The 20,385-nt window shown below is 51.4% G+C and overlaps 1 protein-coding gene across 3 annotated transcripts in view; it reads left to right on the plus strand.

Moving 5' to 3' along the window:
• The window catches only part of Dgkepsilon (diacylglycerol kinase epsilon), a 76,266-nt gene that overhangs the window by 26,720 nt on the left and 29,161 nt on the right, over positions 1-20,385 (plus strand). For all 3 annotated transcript variants that reach the window (XM_075889274.1, XM_075889266.1, XM_037429068.2), the window contains one exon: positions 909-1,022. In XM_075889274.1, coding sequence (XP_075745389.1) covers positions 909-1,022 — 114 coding nt within the window. The remainder of the gene's footprint in view (positions 1-908; positions 1,023-20,385) is intronic.

Here is a 20,385-nt window from a genome sequence, read left to right on the forward strand (position 1 = left end):
GTAGTGATCACTAGCTATGCAAATACTACTTCCTTTGTCGCGGATGTTTTGTCACTGGTTTGTTTGTCATACTAGCTGTGGCAGCTCAGTGGATATGATGTGCTTCTAGGTTTGTGGTTCTAAACCCTTGTTATTTCCGTCAGGTCACCTTAGATGATGTCAATGTCACAAGGCGTGGTGTATAATACTGGATCACACGTGAACTTGGAAATTAATATAAATCACCTACAAAGTTATATACTCATACTGAGTTTTGGTGGGTGACATATCAGTGTTAATGGGACTTGCTCCCACGGGCTGTCTCTGCCACGAAATGCTGTGTCAGTACTTCTGTCATGGCTAGTAAAACGTGAACGAGTCAGGCAAAGTTAAAATGCACCGTGAGTTTGGTTTTCGCCCGAACATATAATTTCAGCTTGGTATCTGCTTGCATGCTTATTGTGAACCTTCATAAATATCTAGCAATCACTTAATTGGCAGCGTAAGGTAGTACTCTCAAGTTGTACACAAAAGATTTCCGACATTTTAAATATATGTGTGCATTTTATCTCCCTGTAAAAGTGCATGGAATGTACGATAATTACAAACATTTGCTGGTTTTGTCTAGAACATTGATTGGCATGGAGATGTAGCATGATGATGTAGGAGCGCCTGTGAAGTTATTTCTTTTTTAGGGTGACAATAGTATGCACCCAACGTATTTGTAGCAAAAATACTGACATGTCTTGTTTTATAGTAGGAAGGTGACTGGGAAGAGAACTAAATTGTGCCAGTAATATTCCAGTAACAGGATTCGGGATGCAAGGATTCGGGATGCATATAGAAACTCCTTTATTTGAGTGAAACCAACCACTTCCGCTGTGCTTTTTTTTTCGTCCACATCATCTGTCATTCGAACTTTCTTTCAGGAAATGTACATGACCAACTATTTCTCTGTGGGTGTGGACGCCTTGGTTACCCTCAACTTCCACAAGACTCGGCAGTCTTGGCTCTACTTTTGGAAGCATCGCCTTTTCAACAAGGTGAACAATGAGTGGCAGTACTGCTGCTATTTTGATTGATTGGCCGTGGTACAATTGCACAGGAATTGCATGAAATGTGTCGATATAGTGCAGGGATGTGATGCTTTGCGTTCAAGTTCACTTAAAGTTGAAACCCTGCATGAGCCTGAAAACAATGTCTGAATCAATCTGTTGGTAAATTAAAGTAGATATTGAGGAGCAATGAGCAGATGCTGATTACATTAAAATGAGTTTTTTTTACTGAGTGATACCATAAATTTTTTTTTCTATATTGCATATAAGCATTCTGAAAACTGCAGTTCTCTACATTTTGGAAATGACAAGAGCTTAGTTTTGTGGTATTCACTGTTATAAAATTACCGTATTTACACGATTGTAAGACGACTCGAATGTAAGACGAACCCCCCAAAATCGCATCTCAAAAAAAAAAAAAAAAGAGAACGCGCACATTTTACACAAGGGAAATTTATTCACGTGGTTGCGGAGGATTATTCATCGTCGCTGGAGTCGTCCTCGCTGGTGCTGCTGCCGTCATTGCTGCTGCAGTCCCACAGCACGTCGTCGTCAAGTGTGAGTCCACACTTCGCGAACGACCGCACCACGGCATCGCGTGGGACGGCCGCCCATGCGGAGAGGACCGATTCTGAACTTCCGTCCTGCTGCACAGTTGTTGGTTTCCTCCGCATGAAGAATAGCAGCCCGCTTAAACTCTGCCGTAAACGAGCGCCGAGTGTTCTTCGAGCCTACGGCACTCATGTCAGACAGAAGTGACTCGAGAGAGCCGGTCGTGGACACAAGCGACAGGAGCACGCGGCGACGCGCCCGCTTAGAAAATTGTATCACAAAGAGGAGCTCTTCCGTCAACTACCAATACCCCCCTACGGCGGCTCTTCCATCGATTACCGGTGCTCCCTCAAGAGCCGTGCGCTCGTCATAAAGGCACTCGTAATGCGCGCAGTAGATGCTAAAAAAAGAAAAGCTTTTGTATAAGCACGGGGAAAACTATGCGCTTTGGGTTGAGCGGGAAACTATTCGAGATGACAATACATGGTTCGATTTCGATTCTAAGGTACATGGTTCGATTTCGATTCTAAGACGACCTCCCAACATTGGATTGTCAAATTTGAAAAAAAGGGTCGTCTTACAATCGTGTAAATACGGTAATCTTTTTTTTTTTTCAAACTATAGCAGTCAACCAGTCTCACCTACATGATAAGGGTAAACGGAAATGCCCTCCTTAAGAATGGGCTGCCTTCTGAAAAATTTTTATGTAAATATAAATTGGTATCAATTAACTTAAAATCCAGGGTCCATTTTCTTATGGTCTCATGCTGCACCGACAGTTTGCTTCACAGCAGTTGTAAGCTGTCTGAAAAGTTTAAAAAAAAATGCAGGTCCAACATACAGTGGTGATCGATGTAGGTAAAAGTTTCAAGTGCTTTCTCTGCCATGAATTGCTAAATCGTCTCAGGTGCACATAGAGCAATAAGACTTTGACTGTTATGTTTACCAATCGGTTGCACTATGCACTGCAGTGAAAGTTACATCAAAACTTGATTTCATTAGAAAGTTTGGCTTTCAAATAACATGGAGGCCAGAAAAAAACCGGAATAATGCTGCCGCACTTCTATTTGTCTACAGTTCAGTCTCGATACCTTTTTCATCTGAATCTGCAAATAAAACATATGCGAAACTTATGTTAACTAAAAGGGTAGGATAACAATCTGCATACTTCATCAGCAACTCAATTTTTTTTTAGCTGGATAAAAGTAGCTGGTCAAAATTTACTGTGTGCTTTCTTCTTTTAAATGTGTTGGTGTAAATGCTAAGCAAGAAAAAAAAGAGCTGTAGTTTACTCACTCACAGTTGCGTTGGCCGCAAAGCTACGAATTCTGTTGAGGTATTGCCATGCTTGGCAGTGATCTTTTCGCTAGAAAACCAATGTTGCTGCGGCCTCAGCCGCTCTTCAGTGGGCAGATTGTGGCATGTTGGAACGCGTTTTCGGGTAGTATACTGAAGAATGAAAGAGGCATTACTAGACATATTGCCCAAGACCCACTTTTGCATGTGTATTGTCAAATCTTGAGCATAAATGTGATCGTATTAAGGGGACATGAGTCGTGAAATTTTTTGAAATTTTTCATCGATTGACATGAAACTCGCTGAGTTTCCATATATTCGTGCGTGTGAAGAAGATGTGCCTGCAGCAAGCAGCATCGCAACGCCCGGCTCTCTCGGCTCGTGCTTCGGTTCGTTGCTGTGTCGATTGCTGGACGGTTCTTCACGCTGTCTCGTCACTGTCTTTAATGGCTAATAAACCTCTTCACATTTGGTGGAAGGTGCTGTTAATCCCCGTTGCTACACCCTGGAGCTGCGAAGCCGCACGCTACCGCCTGCGATGACTGACAACGCCACTACATCGGCGCCTTCGCCCCAGTTCAACTGCCCTGGCCATCCTAGGCTACGGGAGCCGAAGGTCTTCAGCAGTGCGGATGAGACCGACTTCGAAGACTGGCTCGAGCATTACGAACTGGTGAGCGCCAACAATAAGTGGGATGAAGCCGACAAGCTGGGCCACGTCATATTTTATCTCACTGGCATCGCCGAATTGTGGTTTAACAACCACAAACACAACATCCCCACATGGAGCGTCTTCAAGACGACATGTGCTGAAGTGTTCGGTCGGCCGGCTGTCCGCAAGCAGCGGGCAGAACAGCGCTTGCGCGTCCGCTCTTAGCAGACTGGCGAGACCTTTACCAGCTATATTGAGGATGTCGACGTGCGAATGACACCATGCCCGAATCTGACAAGGTCAAACACATCCTGAAGGGCATCGACGACGGCGCATTTCAAATGCCCTTGGCGAAAAATCCGAGCACAGTTTTCGAAGTCGTCAGCTTGTGTCAGAGCTACGACGAGTTGAAGAAGCAGCGCACTATGACTCGGCAGCCTCAGCATGGTGGTGAGTCACTGTCCAGTTTCGGCACACTGCCTGACAATTCACCGTTGCTTCAGCAAGTTCGAGCCTCCGTCCGTGAAGAAGTCGCCCGCCAACTTTCCCTAGTGCCCTTCACTCACGAGACCACCACCCGTCTACCTGCCCCGCTTCGCACAGCTATTTCGGAAGAGGTTGCCCAAGCTGTTTTTCTTGCGCACCACGAGCCGCCTCTATCCAGCTGTGTTCACTGCCAGCGTGTCGCGCAGCCGGTAGGCCCTCCTGTCGCCTATCCGCCAGCCGTGCAGCCTGTGGCCGCACCCCTAACGTATGCAGCGCAGCCTGTGGCTCCTCCTGTCGCCTGTTCGCAAGAGATGCAGCCTGTAGCAGTGCCTTTCACATATGCAGACGCTGTGCGTGAGCTTCTGCAACCACCCTACACCTCGTGCTCACAGCCCGCACACCCGGCTGCTTATACTGCACCTTGGGCGGCACCACCAGTCGCCAATCCTTGAAGGACGCCCGATAACCGACCGATATGCTACGCCTGCTTCACTCCCGGACACGTTGCCCGCTACTGCCGCCGTCGACCTTAGATGTTCGGCGACTATGTCCGATCGTCGCAACCAGGCAACCAACCCTTCGCGCAATACGGGCCGGTCTCGTCACCTCGCTATGCCCCTCCCAACGACCCCGACTTCGTGACGCCGCGCGCACCCTCTCCTCGTCGGCGATCGCTCTCCCCCATGCGTCGCCGGCCCAGACCTTCTGACCAGCAAAACTAAGCACCGTAGTTCAAGAGGCAAGAACTGCGCTATTTTCGAACTGTCTAAGCCCTCACCCCTCTCCTGCTAACGTGGTCGCAGTAAATGTTGAAGGTTATTGTACTTTCGCCCTTGTGGACACCGGCACCGCCGTTTCTGTTATTGCCACTAATGTCTGCCGTGTATTACGTAAAGTCACGATGCCGCTTTCGGGGATGTCACTCCACACCGCAAGTGCACAGCAAGTAACGCCTCTCGCAGCCTGCACTGCAAGAGTGTCCATCGAAGGCATTGTTTACATTGTGGAGTTTATTGTCCTCGCTGTCTGTTCGCATAACGTGATCCTCGTATGGGACTTCCTATCCCGCCATAATGCCGTCATCGACTGCGCACGTGCTGAAGTTGAGTTTTCACCCTTTTGTGATGTCCCATTACTTGACGCTCTTCATCAGCCGCCGAAGTTGTTTGTACATGAAGATACCGATATTCCACCTGAAAATTTCGCACTTGTTCCAGTTTCATGCAACGCCTACACTGACGCTACAGTCTTTTTTATGCCTTCCGATATCTTCACAAGTCGTCGAGCTCTGCCACTGCCTTTCGCAACGATTGACCTTGCCGCCGGAAGAAGCAATATGTTCATACTCAACCCGCTTTCCACACCTGTCACTTTGCTTGCGGGGGAATGTCTCGGCGGCGTGCAGGATCTCGACCCTTCATCTTTGGTTGATGTCCCGGATGACTACTGCGACCACCCAAAATCACTGTCGGCCCTCGAAAGGTCGTCCAAGGATACGTTTTCCAGCGCCATCACCGACACCCTCACTCCCACCGAACATGACGACCTGCTTGATCTTCTACATGAGTTCCGGAATTCTTTCGATGTGTCGCAACCTCAACTAGGCCGCACGTCGCAAGTCAAGCATCATGTTGACACCGGCCTACACCAGCCACTGCGTCAAAGACCATACCGTGTCTCCACTGAAGAGCGCCGCGTCATCAACGATCAAGTCGAAGATATGCTTCATAGAGACGTCATTCGACCATCTCACAGTCCCTGGGCGTCTCCTGTCATCCTGGTGCGTAAGAAAGACGGATCTATTCGATTTTGCATGGACTATCGTTGTTTGAATAAGATAACCCGCAAGGACGTATATCCTTTGCTGCGAATTGATGACGCCATTGACACCCTTCACGGAGCGGAATTCTTCTCGTCGCTAGATTTGCGGTCTGGCTACTGGCAAGTTCCAATGGCTGAAGCTGATCGCCAAAAAACTGCATTTATTACACCTGACGGACTATACGAGTTTAACGTCATGCCTTTTGGGCTTTGTAACGCACCCGCCACGTTTGAACGACTTATGGATAATACGCTACGTGGCCTCAAGTGGAATATGTGCCTCTGCTACCTTGTCGATGTCATGGTTTTCTCACACGACTTTCCTGTGCACCTCCTTCGCCTCAGGCACGTTTTGACTTGTCTGACCAACGCTGGCCTGCAGCTTAACCTGAAAAAATGCCGCTTCGCTGCACGTGAGCTCGTCATCCTAGGCCACATCGTGTCGAAGCATGGCGTATTACCTGACCCAGCAAAACTTCGAGCAGTCGCAGAATTTCCCAAGCCGACGACCATGAAGGAACTTCGCAGTTTTGTAGGCTTTGTTGCGAAGCCACCTCCCAAATCCCACCGCTGCCACCACTGTTGCGCACGACGGACCGATCCCGCCGAAGCCACCACTGTTGCGAAAGACGGCGACGCCAACACGGTCCTGTAGGCGCCACTGCTTCCAACTCCGCCGGGAAGGTCACCAGCCGTTTGGTAGCGTATGTTTATCAGCTCGCGACTGCTTCTGCGCAGAGCTGATAAGACGAGCGGACGAGACGACGGTGAAGTAAACAAGGTTTATGTACAGCATATACACAGAGGCATTACAAATTCGGCACTGGGGCCGACAGAGACTCGAAGAGCCAAGCTCTCCTCTCTAATACATAGGTCAACTTTTCGCCTAAGACTGCCGACTCACACACATGTCGGCTCTCCGACATGGGGACTCCTCTCTCGTAGGACCGCCGATCGCGCCGCGCCGCAGGGCTTCTTTTATTTGCACCGGGTCCAACCAAAAATGTCCAATTAGAAGCGCCGCTGGTCGTCAGGGCAGATTCAATGGGGGCGCCGCGCAATGCGTCAGACCACCAGACACGAGGACGCCGGCTCGCTGTCACGTGCGCCGCTGACTCAATGCATATGGGCCAGAGAGGCGCCGCGCGTGTTCACGCCGTCGAGTTGTTCCCGTCAGGCGGACTGCGGGCTGGCCTTGACCCAGATTGCCTTTTTCAGAGGCACGGACGTTTGACGAGGACTCGCTGGCATACCAGCACCCCCGCCGCCAGACAATGCACCGGAAAGACGAGCTGCTTCCACGGGGCTCGGATGTCAGGTGCGCTCGTTCGCCAGGTCCCTCCAGGTTCGCCTCCAGGGCCATGGGGAGACTACAGCTCCAGACTGTTCCGGGAACACATCCCATTTTTGACGACGGATCCCAGCTCCACTGGCTTGTCGCCACAACTTGTCGACCAGCTTCACTCGTCTCTTCTGACCATCTTCGGTTTCAGCACTTGTCGATGGTTCTGCAACTTGCCAAGAACGGATCGACAACAGACAACACATGACACACGCAAGTGCCTTCGGTCACCCGACAGAACACCAGACAAAGTATAGTACAACATATACCTATCTACGTGTCTATCGGAATTTTGTTCCCTCTACATCAAGAGGCACATGTGGGACACAAGACTCTTAAAATGACAACTCAATTTTTTTTTTCCACGTACAACAACGTAACGAATTAGAATACCACAAAGTTGGCCCCTTGAGATCACTCTAAACGAGAGCGCTCAGCCCAGGTCGTGATGAGGTCAAAATTTTGCCCCGAATCGCCAGCCAGAAACCGAAAGGTTGAGAAGGTACTAGCTAGAACGCACTGCTCAATGCACCTCCATTAGCGTTTAGCTTTCCCCCCCCCTTTTTTTTTTTTTTTAGCGAACGTCAAAGTTGCGCTGTGGAGCAACGTGCTCCACCTCAGTAACCGGCCACTTTTAGGCGACGATACCTATGCGGCACCAAGAGCGGCTCACACTTGCGACGTTGCACAGGGGAACAACGATACGGCTTGCTACGGATTGGCTACATTAGCTCGATATCGTGTTCGATCACCCTCGTGTTACCGGGGCGGTCCGAAAACACGTCTTCAAACTCGGAACCAATCTTTCTCAGGTCCTCTTTCTCAGGTCCTCCTTCACTTAAGCTAGGCTCTAGGTTTATCTGCTCCCGGATTACTTTCGATCCCCCTTCAATTACCTCACTAGAACTCAAAATTTCTGCTTCCTCTTCCTCTGAAGCATTCAACAACAGATTTACGACCGCTTGATGTTGAACGTATAGTTTCATCAAGTTGTAAATTTTGTCCGGCCGCCTTCCTAATTTCACTTCATAATTTGAATCGCAAGGCTTCGATAATACTGTGGCGGGCCCTTCCCAATCAACCTCAAGCTTGTTCCTTTTGGACGGCTGCAGCAGCATTACCTGATTATCAACTTCAAAAGCGCGCTTCTTCACCGATTTCTCGTAGTGCTCCTTCGACAGCACTTTTGCCGCGTTTTTCTGGCTTTCCACTAGCGCTTCAATTTGGCTTTCCACTAGCGCTTCAATCGAGAGATCCTCGCGCTGCTCTCGAATGAGCGTCTCTCGATCAACTCTCGGCAGCTCGCTCCAACTTTCCGCTACAGGCGAGAGCGTTGCAACCCTCTCGCTCTGACTCAATGGCGCCATGTCGTCTCCCCTTTCTACGGAAACGGCGCCGGTCGGTTCGGCGACGGGCCGCTCGCGTGACTGCTCACATGACTCATGCGGAAACTTTCCTTTCTGGGGTTCCGTCGACCCGCCGACAAGGTCACTTGAGAGTTCACCGCATGGAACCAGATCAAGCTGCCGCGATAGCTTCCGCGCTTGCGATCGCGTGAGAGCCATGCACGCTAAGTTGGGGAAGAACGATTTGCCCTGCTCTTTGAGAAGCTGCTCCGAGTTGTTGGAGAAAAGATAAGGAAAACGATCATTTAGCGCGGCAGACACAGCTGCTTCGGTGCGAAGCTCACCGAACGGGCCTTCAATGACAACCGTGGCGATTGGTAAGCGCACACTCTGCTCCTCGGCGACTTGCCTGATCCACGCGCATTCTCCTGTGAAGTCATCCGGAGACACCAATGAAGGATGGACAACGTCCAAGGTTGCCGCTGAGTCCCTAAGTGCTCGGCACGTTTTCTCATTCACCCTAATTTCTTGGAGATACGGCTCCAATAACCGCATGTTTTTTTCTGATTCTCGGATCGTTGCGAAAGCAAACTTTTCCTGACAGTTTCTCGCGATGTGTCCTTCCTTTTTGCAGTTGTAGCAGATTAGCGGCTTTCGTTTGTGTTCCGATTCAAATGCCTGTGTGGTAGAAACCTCACTCGATTTCTCCGCTTCTGTTTGCCCTTCCCCTACACTGTCCTTCGTAAGAGACGGGTCCTTCTTGAAATTACGGTGCGGAGCGGGTTTCCGTTGATCAGGTTTCCTTGAAAAGCCCTCTTTCCTTTCATCCTTTTCAACGCGCACTGCCCTGCTATGCAACTTTCGGCGAGTATAATACTCCTCAGCTAACTCAGCTGCCTTGTTTAACCGTACTTCCCCAAGTCTGTCCTGCAGCCAAAGTTTGACATCCTCCTCGATGCAGCGGTAGAATTGCTCCAATGCAACGCATTCCACCACTTTATCGCGGTCGTCATAAACACCTTCGCCCTTGAGCCATTCAATCAAATCGGCTTTAAGACGAAACGCGAAGTCAACGTGTGACTCATTCCCCTTTTTAGCATACCGGAACCTTTGCCTGAAAGCCTCGGGTGACAACTTATAACGTCTCAAGAGCACTTCCTTAACCTCGACATAGCTCTCAAACGCTTCCCTCGACAAGCAAGTTATCGCGTCGGACACTTCGCCGGGAAGAAGAGCTAACAGGTTCCGCGCCCAAAGACACCGCTCCAAAGCGTTTCGCTCACAGACGTGTTCAAACTTGACGAGATACTTCGCCATGTCCTCGCCTACTACGAACGGTGGCAGTTGGTCCCGAATTCTAAAACCGCTGACCTGAATCGTCTGAGAAGCTACGCTAGGCGCCTGCGAACACTGTAGGATTGCCAATTCTAGTCGTTTCAACTCTAGGCGCTCTTGTCTCTCGGCCTCCTCGCGACGTTCGCGCCTTTCCACTTCTTCACGTTCGCGAGCTTCGCGCCTTTCAGCTTCTTCACGTTCGCGAGCTTCTACTTCTCGCCTTTCAGCCTCGTCGCGGCGTGCTTTAATATCCACCCAGGCCTCATCGACTTCCTCAGCCGACACTCCCTCATCCTTCCTGATCTCAAGGATCGCTTGCTTTCGTTTCGCACGGCCCAAAGTAATGCCGAGTTCCTCACAAATTTCGATGAGTTCCTTCACGTTAAGGTTCTCCATCGTTCACACTAGCCTCTTGCTGTTTGCCCCTGTTAACAATTTACTTGCCGTACCCACTATAAGTCAACTAGCAAGACGCGCAAGCAACTTTTCACTCTCCCGTGTTTACCCCCTCCGCATTAACTTTGGTTTCAAAGCACTTCGACTTTGCTTGAAACGATCAAAGCTCACTCTAATGCTTCACACAGCCCTTCTCTAAACTACTACAACCTGAGCTAGAGTAGTCTGGTGAACTGAGGGGAAAACATCAGGCACTCACCGCATCGATGTCGTTGACGCCGGCCGATCCCACCGCTGCCACCACTGTTGCGAAGCCACCTCCGAAATCCCACCGCTGCCACCACTGTTGCGCACGACGGACCAATCCCGCCGAAGCCACCACTGTTGCGAAAGACGGCGACGCCAACACGGTCCTGTAGGCGCCACTGCTTCCAACTCCGCCGGGAAGGTCACCAGCCGTTTGGTAGCGTATGTTTATCAGCTCGCGACTGCTTCTGCGCAGAGCTGATAAGACGAGCGGACGAGACGACGGTGAAGTAAACAAGGTTTATGTACAGCATATACACAGAGGCATTACAAATTCGGCACTGGGGCCGACAGAGACTCGAAGAGCCAAGCTCTCCTCTCTAATACATAGGTCAACTTTTCGCCTAAGACTGCCGACTCACACACATGTCGGCTCTCCGACATGGGGACTCCTCTCTCGTAGGACCGCCGATCGCGCCGCGCCGCAGGGCTTCTTTTATTTGCACCGGGTCCAACCAAAAATGTCCAATTAGAAGCGCCGCTGGTCGTCAGGGCAGATTCAATGGGGGCGCCGCGCAATGCGTCAGACCACCAGACACGAGGACGCCGGCTCGCTGTCACGTGCGCCGCTGACTCAATGCATATGGGCCAGAGAGGCGCCGCGCGTGTTCACGCCGTCGAGTTGTTCCCGTCAGGCGGACTGCGGGCTGGCCTTGACCCAGATTGCCTTTTTCAGAGGCACGGACGTTTGACGAGGACTCGCTGGCATACCAGCACCCCCGCCGCCAGACAATGCACCGGAAAGACGAGCTGCTTCCACGGGGCTCGGATGTCAGGTGCGCTCGTTCGCCAGGTCCCTCCAGGTTCGCCTCCAGGGCCATGGGGAGACTACAGCTCCAGACTGTTCCGGGAACACATCCCATTTTTGACGACGGATCCCAGCTCCACTGGCTTGTCGCCACAACTTGTCGACCAGCTTCACTCGTCTCTTCTGACCATCTTCGGTTTCAGCACTTGTCGATGGTTCTGCAACTTGCCAAGAACGGATCGACAACAGACAACACATGACACACGCAAGTGCCTTCGGTCACCCGACAGAACACCAGACAAAGTATAGTACAACATATACCTATCTACGTGTCTATCGGAATTTTGTTCCCTCTACATCAAGAGGCACATGTGGGACACAAGACTCTTAAAATGACAACTCAATTTTTTTTTTCCACGTACAACAACGTAACGAATTAGAATACCACAAAGTTGGCCCCTTGAGATCACTCTAAACGAGAGCGCTCAGCCCAGGTCGTGATGAGGTCAAAATTTTGCCCCGAATCGCCAGCCAGAAACCGAAAGGTTGAGAAGGTACTAGCTAGAACGCACTGCTCAATGCACCTCCATTAGCGTTTAGCTTTCCCCCCCCCTTTTTTTTTTTTTTTAGCGAACGTCAAAGTTGCGCTGTGGAGCAACGTGCTCCACCTCAGTAACCGGCCACTTTTAGGCGACGATACCTATGCGGCACCAAGAGCGGCTCACACTTGCGACGTTGCACAGGGGAACAACGATACGGCTTGCTACGGATTGGCTACATTAGCTCGATATCGTGTTCGATCACCCTCGTGTTACCGGGGCGGTCCGAAAACACGTCTTCAAACTCGGAACCAATCTTTCTCAGGTCCTCTTTCTCAGGTCCTCCTTCACTTAAGCTAGGCTCTAGGTTTATCTGCTCCCGGATTACTTTCGATCCCCCTTCAATTACCTCACTAGAACTCAAAATTTCTGCTTCCTCTTCCTCTGAAGCATTCAACAACAGATTTACGACCGCTTGATGTTGAACGTATAGTTTCATCAAGTTGTAAATTTTGTCCGGCCGCCTTCCTAATTTCACTTCATAATTTGAATCGCAAGGCTTCGATAATACTGTGGCGGGCCCTTCCCAATCAACCTCAAGCTTGTTCCTTTTGGACGGCTGCAGCAGCATTACCTGATTATCAACTTCAAAAGCGCGCTTCTTCACCGATTTCTCGTAGTGCTCCTTCGACAGCACTTTTGCCGCGTTTTTCTGGCTTTCCACTAGCGCTTCAATTTGGCTTTCCACTAGCGCTTCAATCGAGAGATCCTCGCGCTGCTCTCGAATGAGCGTCTCTCGATCAACTCTCGGCAGCTCGCTCCAACTTTCCGCTACAGGCGAGAGCGTTGCAACCCTCTCGCTCTGACTCAATGGCGCCATGTCGTCTCCCCTTTCTACGGAAACGGCGCCGGTCGGTTCGGCGACGGGCCGCTCGCGTGACTGCTCACATGACTCATGCGGAAACTTTCCTTTCTGGGGTTCCGTCGACCCGCCGACAAGGTCACTTGAGAGTTCACCGCATGGAACCAGATCAAGCTGCCGCGATAGCTTCCGCGCTTGCGATCGCGTGAGAGCCATGCACGCTAAGTTGGGGAAGAACGATTTGCCCTGCTCTTTGAGAAGCTGCTCCGAGTTGTTGGAGAAAAGATAAGGAAAACGATCATTTAGCGCGGCAGACACAGCTGCTTCGGTGCGAAGCTCACCGAACGGGCCTTCAATGACAACCGTGGCGATTGGTAAGCGCACACTCTGCTCCTCGGCGACTTGCCTGATCCACGCGCATTCTCCTGTGAAGTCATCCGGAGACACCAATGAAGGATGGACAACGTCCAAGGTTGCCGCTGAGTCCCTAAGTGCTCGGCACGTTTTCTCATTCACCCTAATTTCTTGGAGATACGGCTCCAATAACCGCATGTTTTTTTCTGATTCTCGGATCGTTGCGAAAGCAAACTTTTCCTGACAGTTTCTCGCGATGTGTCCTTCCTTTTTGCAGTTGTAGCAGATTAGCGGCTTTCGTTTGTGTTCCGATTCAAATGCCTGTGTGGTAGAAACCTCACTCGATTTCTCCGCTTCTGTTTGCCCTTCCCCTACACTGTCCTTCGTAAGAGACGGGTCCTTCTTGAAATTACGGTGCGGAGCGGGTTTCCGTTGATCAGGTTTCCTTGAAAAGCCCTCTTTCCTTTCATCCTTTTCAACGCGCACTGCCCTGCTATGCAACTTTCGGCGAGTATAATACTCCTCAGCTAACTCAGCTGCCTTGTTTAACCGTACTTCCCCAAGTCTGTCCTGCAGCCAAAGTTTGACATCCTCCTCGATGCAGCGGTAGAATTGCTCCAATGCAACGCATTCCACCACTTTATCGCGGTCGTCATAAACACCTTCGCCCTTGAGCCATTCAATCAAATCGGCTTTAAGACGAAACGCGAAGTCAACGTGTGACTCATTCCCCTTTTTAGCATACCGGAACCTTTGCCTGAAAGCCTCGGGTGACAACTTATAACGTCTCAAGAGCACTTCCTTAACCTCGACATAGCTCTCAAACGCTTCCCTCGACAAGCAAGTTATCGCGTCGGACACTTCGCCGGGAAGAAGAGCTAACAGGTTCCGCGCCCAAAGACACCGCTCCAAAGCGTTTCGCTCACAGACGTGTTCAAACTTGACGAGATACTTCGCCATGTCCTCGCCTACTACGAACGGTGGCAGTTGGTCCCGAATTCTAAAACCGCTGACCTGAATCGTCTGAGAAGCTACGCTAGGCGCCTGCGAACACTGTAGGATTGCCAATTCTAGTCGTTTCAACTCTAGGCGCTCTTGTCTCTCGGCCTCCTCGCGACGTTCGCGCCTTTCCACTTCTTCACGTTCGCGAGCTTCGCGCCTTTCAGCTTCTTCACGTTCGCGAGCTTCTACTTCTCGCCTTTCAGCCTCGTCGCGGCGTGCTTTAATATCCACCCAGGCCTCATCGACTTCCTCAGCCGACACTCCCTCATCCTTCCTGATCTCAAGGATCGCTTGCTTTCGTTTCGCACGGCCCAAAGTAATGCCGAGTTCCTCACAAATTTCGATGAGTTCCTTCACGTTAAGGTTCTCCATCGTTCACACTAGCCTCTTGCTGTTTGCCCCTGTTAACAATTTACTTGCCGTACCCACTATAAGTCAACTAGCAAGACGCGCAAGCAACTTTTCACTCTCCCGTGTTTACCCCCTCCGCATTAACTTTGGTTTCAAAGCACTTCGACTTTGCTTGAAACGATCAAAGCTCACTCTAATGCTTCACACAGCCCTTCTCTAAACTACTACAACCTGAGCTAGAGTAGTCTGGTGAACTGAGGGGAAAACATCAGGCACTCACCGCATCGATGTCGTTGACGCCGGCCGATCCCACCGCTGCCACCACTGTTGCGAAGCCACCTCCGAAATCCCACCGCTGCCACCACTGTTGCGCACGACGGACCGATCCCGCCGAAGCCACCACTGTTGCGAAAGACGGCGACGCCAACACGGTCCTGTAGGCGCCACTGCTTCCAACTCCGCCGGGAAGGTCACCAGCCGTTTGGTAGCGTATGTTTATCAGCTCGCGACTGCTTCTGCGCAGAGCTGATAAGACGAGCGGACGAGACGACGGTGAAGTAAACAAGGTTTATGTACAGCATATACACAGAGGCATTACAAATTCGGCACTGGGGCCGACAGAGACTCGAAGAGCCAAGCTCTCCTCTCTAATACATAGGTCAACTTTTCGCCTAAGACTGCCGACTCACACACATGTCGGCTCTCCGACATGGGGACTCCTCTCTCGTAGGACCGCCGATCGCGCCGCGCCGCAGGGCTTCTTTTATTTGCACCGGGTCCAACCAAAAATGTCCAATTAGAAGCGCCGCTGGTCGTCAGGGCAGATTCAATGGGGGCGCCGCGCAATGCGTCAGACCACCAGACACGAGGACGCCGGCTCGCTGTCACGTGCGCCGCTGACTCAATGCATATGGGCCAGAGAGGCGCCGCGCGTGTTCACGCCGTCGAGTTGTTCCCGTCAGGCGGACTGCGGGCTGGCCTTGACCCAGATTGCCTTTTTCAGAGGCACGGACGTTTGACGAGGACTCGCTGGCATACCAGCACCCCCGCCGCCAGACAATGCACCGGAAAGACGAGCTGCTTCCACGGGGCTCGGATGTCAGGTGCGCTCGTTCGCCAGGTCCCTCCAGGTTCGCCTCCAGGGCCATGGGGAGACTACAGCTCCAGACTGTTCCGGGAACACATCCCATTTTTGACGACGGATCCCAGCTCCACTGGCTTGTCGCCACAACTTGTCGACCAGCTTCACTCGTCTCTTCTGACCATCTTCGGTTTCAGCACTTGTCGATGGTTCTGCAACTTGCCAAGAACGGATCGACAACAGACAACACATGACACACGCAAGTGCCTTCGGTCACCCGACAGAACACCAGACAAAGTATAGTACAACATATACCTATCTACGTGTCTATCGGAATTTTGTTCCCTCTACATCAAGAGGCACATGTGGGACACAAGACTCTTAAAATGACAACTCAATTTTTTTTTTCCACGTACAACAACGTAACGAATTAGAATACCACAAAGTTGGCCCCTTGAGATCACTCTAAACGAGAGCGCTCAGCCCAGGTCGTGATGAGGTCAAAATTTTGCCCCGAATCGCCAGCCAGAAACCGAAAGGTTGAGAAGGTACTAGCTAGAACGCACTGCTCAATGCACCTCCATTAGCGTTTAGCTTTCCCCCCCCCTTTTTTTTTTTTTTTAGCGAACGTCAAAGTTGCGCTGTGGAGCAACGTGCTCCACCTCAGTAACCGGCCACTTTTAGGCGACGATACCTATGCGGCACCAAGAGCGGCTCACACTTGCGACGTTGCACAGGGGAACAACGATACGGCTTGCTACGGATTGGCTACATTAGCTCGATATCGTGTTCGATCACCCTCGTGTTACCGGGGCGGTCCGAAAACACGTCTTCAAACTCGGAACCAATCTTTCTCAGGTCCTCTTTCTCAGGTCCTCCTTCACTTAAGCTAGGCTCTAGGTTTATCTGCTCCCGGATTACTTTCGATCCCCCTTCAATTACCTCACTAGAACTCAAAATTTCTGCTTCCTCTTCCTCTGAAGCATTCAACAACAGATTTACGACCGCTTGATGTTGAACGTATAGTTTCATCAAGTTGTAAATTTTGTCCGGCCGCCTTCCTAATTTCACTTCATAATTTGAATCGCAAGGCTTCGATAATACTGTGGCGGGCCCTTCCCAATCAACCTCAAGCTTGTTCCTTTTGGACGGCTGCAGCAGCATTACCTGATTATCAACTTCAAAAGCGCGCTTCTTCACCGATTTCTCGTAGTGCTCCTTCGACAGCACTTTTGCCGCGTTTTTCTGGCTTTCCACTAGCGCTTCAATTTGGCTTTCCACTAGCGCTTCAATCGAGAGATCCTCGCGCTGCTCTCGAATGAGCGTCTCTCGATCAACTCTCGGCAGCTCGCTCCAACTTTCCGCTACAGGCGAGAGCGTTGCAACCCTCTCGCTCTGACTCAATGGCGCCATGTCGTCTCCCCTTTCTACGGAAACGGCGCCGGTCGGTTCGGCGACGGGCCGCTCGCGTGACTGCTCACATGACTCATGCGGAAACTTTCCTTTCTGGGGTTCCGTCGACCCGCCGACAAGGTCACTTGAGAGTTCACCGCATGGAACCAGATCAAGCTGCCGCGATAGCTTCCGCGCTTGCGATCGCGTGAGAGCCATGCACGCTAAGTTGGGGAAGAACGATTTGCCCTGCTCTTTGAGAAGCTGCTCCGAGTTGTTGGAGAAAAGATAAGGAAAACGATCATTTAGCGCGGCAGACACAGCTGCTTCGGTGCGAAGCTCACCGAACGGGCCTTCAATGACAACCGTGGCGATTGGTAAGCGCACACTCTGCTCCTCGGCGACTTGCCTGATCCACGCGCATTCTCCTGTGAAGTCATCCGGAGACACCAATGAAGGATGGACAACGTCCAAGGTTGCCGCTGAGTCCCTAAGTGCTCGGCACGTTTTCTCATTCACCCTAATTTCTTGGAGATACGGCTCCAATAACCGCATGTTTTTTTCTGATTCTCGGATCGTTGCGAAAGCAAACTTTTCCTGACAGTTTCTCGCGATGTGTCCTTCCTTTTTGCAGTTGTAGCAGATTAGCGGCTTTCGTTTGTGTTCCGATTCAAATGCCTGTGTGGTAGAAACCTCACTCGATTTCTCCGCTTCTGTTTGCCCTTCCCCTACACTGTCCTTCGTAAGAGACGGGTCCTTCTTGAAATTACGGTGCGGAGCGGGTTTCCGTTGATCAGGTTTCCTTGAAAAGCCCTCTTTCCTTTCATCCTTTTCAACGCGCACTGCCCTGCTATGCAACTTTCGGCGAGTATAATACTCCTCAGCTAACTCAGCTGCCTTGTTTAACCGTACTTCCCCAAGTCTGTCCTGCAGCCAAAGTTTGACATCCTCCTCGATGCAGCGGTAGAATTGCTCCAATGCAACGCATTCCACCACTTTATCGCGGTCGTCATAAACACCTTCGCCCTTGAGCCATTCAATCAAATCGGCTTTAAGACGAAACGCGAAGTCAACGTGTGACTCATTCCCCTTTTTAGCATACCGGAACCTTTGCCTGAAAGCCTCGGGTGACAACTTATAACGTCTCAAGAGCACTTCCTTAACCTCGACATAGCTCTCAAACGCTTCCCTCGACAAGCAAGTTATCGCGTCGGACACTTCGCCGGGAAGAAGAGCTAACAGGTTCCGCGCCCAAAGACACCGCTCCAAAGCGTTTCGCTCACAGACGTGTTCAAACTTGACGAGATACTTCGCCATGTCCTCGCCTACTACGAACGGTGGCAGTTGGTCCCGAATTCTAAAACCGCTGACCTGAATCGTCTGAGAAGCTACGCTAGGCGCCTGCGAACACTGTAGGATTGCCAATTCTAGTCGTTTCAACTCTAGGCGCTCTTGTCTCTCGGCCTCCTCGCGACGTTCGCGCCTTTCCACTTCTTCACGTTCGCGAGCTTCGCGCCTTTCAGCTTCTTCACGTTCGCGAGCTTCTACTTCTCGCCTTTCAGCCTCGTCGCGGCGTGCTTTAATATCCACCCAGGCCTCATCGACTTCCTCAGCCGACACTCCCTCATCCTTCCTGATCTCAAGGATCGCTTGCTTTCGTTTCGCACGGCCCAAAGTAATGCCGAGTTCCTCACAAATTTCGATGAGTTCCTTCACGTTAAGGTTCTCCATCGTTCACACTAGCCTCTTGCTGTTTGCCCCTGTTAACAATTTACTTGCCGTACCCACTATAAGTCAACTAGCAAGACGCGCAAGCAACTTTTCACTCTCCCGTGTTTACCCCCTCCGCATTAACTTTGGTTTCAAAGCACTTCGACTTTGCTTGAAACGATCAAAGCTCACTCTAATGCTTCACACAGCCCTTCTCTAAACTACTACAACCTGAGCTAGAGTAGTCTGGTGAACTGAGGGGAAAACATCAGGCACTCACCGCATCGATGTCGTTGACGCCGGCCGATCCCACCGCTGCCACCACTGTTGCGAAGCCACCTCCGAAATCCCACCGCTGCCACCACTGTTGCGCACGACGGACCGATCCCGCCGAAGCCACCACTGTTGCGAAAGACGGCGACGCCAACACGGTCCTGTAGGCGCCACTGCTTCCAACTCCGCCGGGAAGGTCACCAGCCGTTTGGTAGCGTATGTTTATCAGCTCGCGACTGCTTCTGCGCAGAGCTGATAAGACGAGCGGACGAGACGACGGTGAGGTAAACAAGGTTTATGTACAGCATATACACAGAGGTATTACAAATTCGGCACTGGGGCCGACAGAGACTCGAAGGCTCTCCTCTCTAATACATAGGTCAACTTTTCGCCTAAGACCGCCGACTCACACACATGTCGGCTCTCCGACATGGGGACTCCTCTCTCGTAGGACCGCCGATTGCGACGCGCCGCAGGGCTTCTTTTATTTGCACCGGGTCCAACCAAAAATGTCCAATTAGAAGCGCCGCTGGTCGTCAGGGCAGATTCCTCCAATGGGGGCGCCGCGCAATGCGTCAGACCACCAGACACGAGGACGCCGGCTCTCTGTCACGTGCGCCGCTGACTCAATGCATGTGGGCCAGAGAGGCGCCGCGCGTGTTCCCGCCGTCGTGTTGTTCCCGTCAGGCGGACTGCGGGCTGGCCTTGACCCAGATTGCCTTTTTCAGAGGCACGGACGTTTGACGAGGACTCGCTGGCATAACAGCCTATGCTCTTATTTCCGGCGCTTTGTTCGCAATTTTGCATCCATCATGTCACCATTAACCCAGCTTCTTCGCGGTGACGTGAACCTCTCCTCCTGGTCCCCTGCATGTGACGTTGCCTTCACTACTCTGCGCCGTCTGCTGACCTCCCCACCTATTCTTCGCCACTTCGACGCGACGGCTTCTACCGAAGTGCACACCGACCCCAGCGGCATCGGGCTAGGCGCTGTCCTCGCTCAACGAAAGCCCGGCTATTCAGAATACGTTGTAGCCTACGCTAGCCGCACTCTGACGAAAGCCGAAACTAATTACAGGGTGACAGAAAAAAATTACGGCATATTCACAGGGTGAATGATGATGAATGGGCGAAGCTCCGGAGGGATTCATCGGTAAACTGTGAATCTTCCGTGTAATTTGCCCAGTCGATCATCATGTAAAGACGTGAGAAACGCTGTGTGTGTATATACATAAATCAACTTTTATTTGTTCTTAGACGATGGATGGCTTGCGATGTCCCTTGCCTCGCGCGCTCGCACATCGGGATTCTGTCTGCGAGCGCGCGCTGCTGCCGCCTTGCGCTCTCTCCGCTGTGCAGCCTTAACCATCCGGCGACTCCGAGCGCGCGCCAACAGCGAACGGATTTTATTACAACGCTCCCCCTAGCGTACGTCGCCGCACTAAATCGAACGATTGCCTTCAACCAATGACACGCGCCATATGTGACATCATTCCTATTTTATAAG

Source organism: Rhipicephalus microplus, chromosome 1 (assembly GCF_043290135.1).
Source record: "Rhipicephalus microplus isolate Deutch F79 chromosome 1, USDA_Rmic, whole genome shotgun sequence".
In the NCBI taxonomy this organism is placed as follows: domain Eukaryota; kingdom Metazoa; phylum Arthropoda; class Arachnida; order Ixodida; family Ixodidae; genus Rhipicephalus; species Rhipicephalus microplus.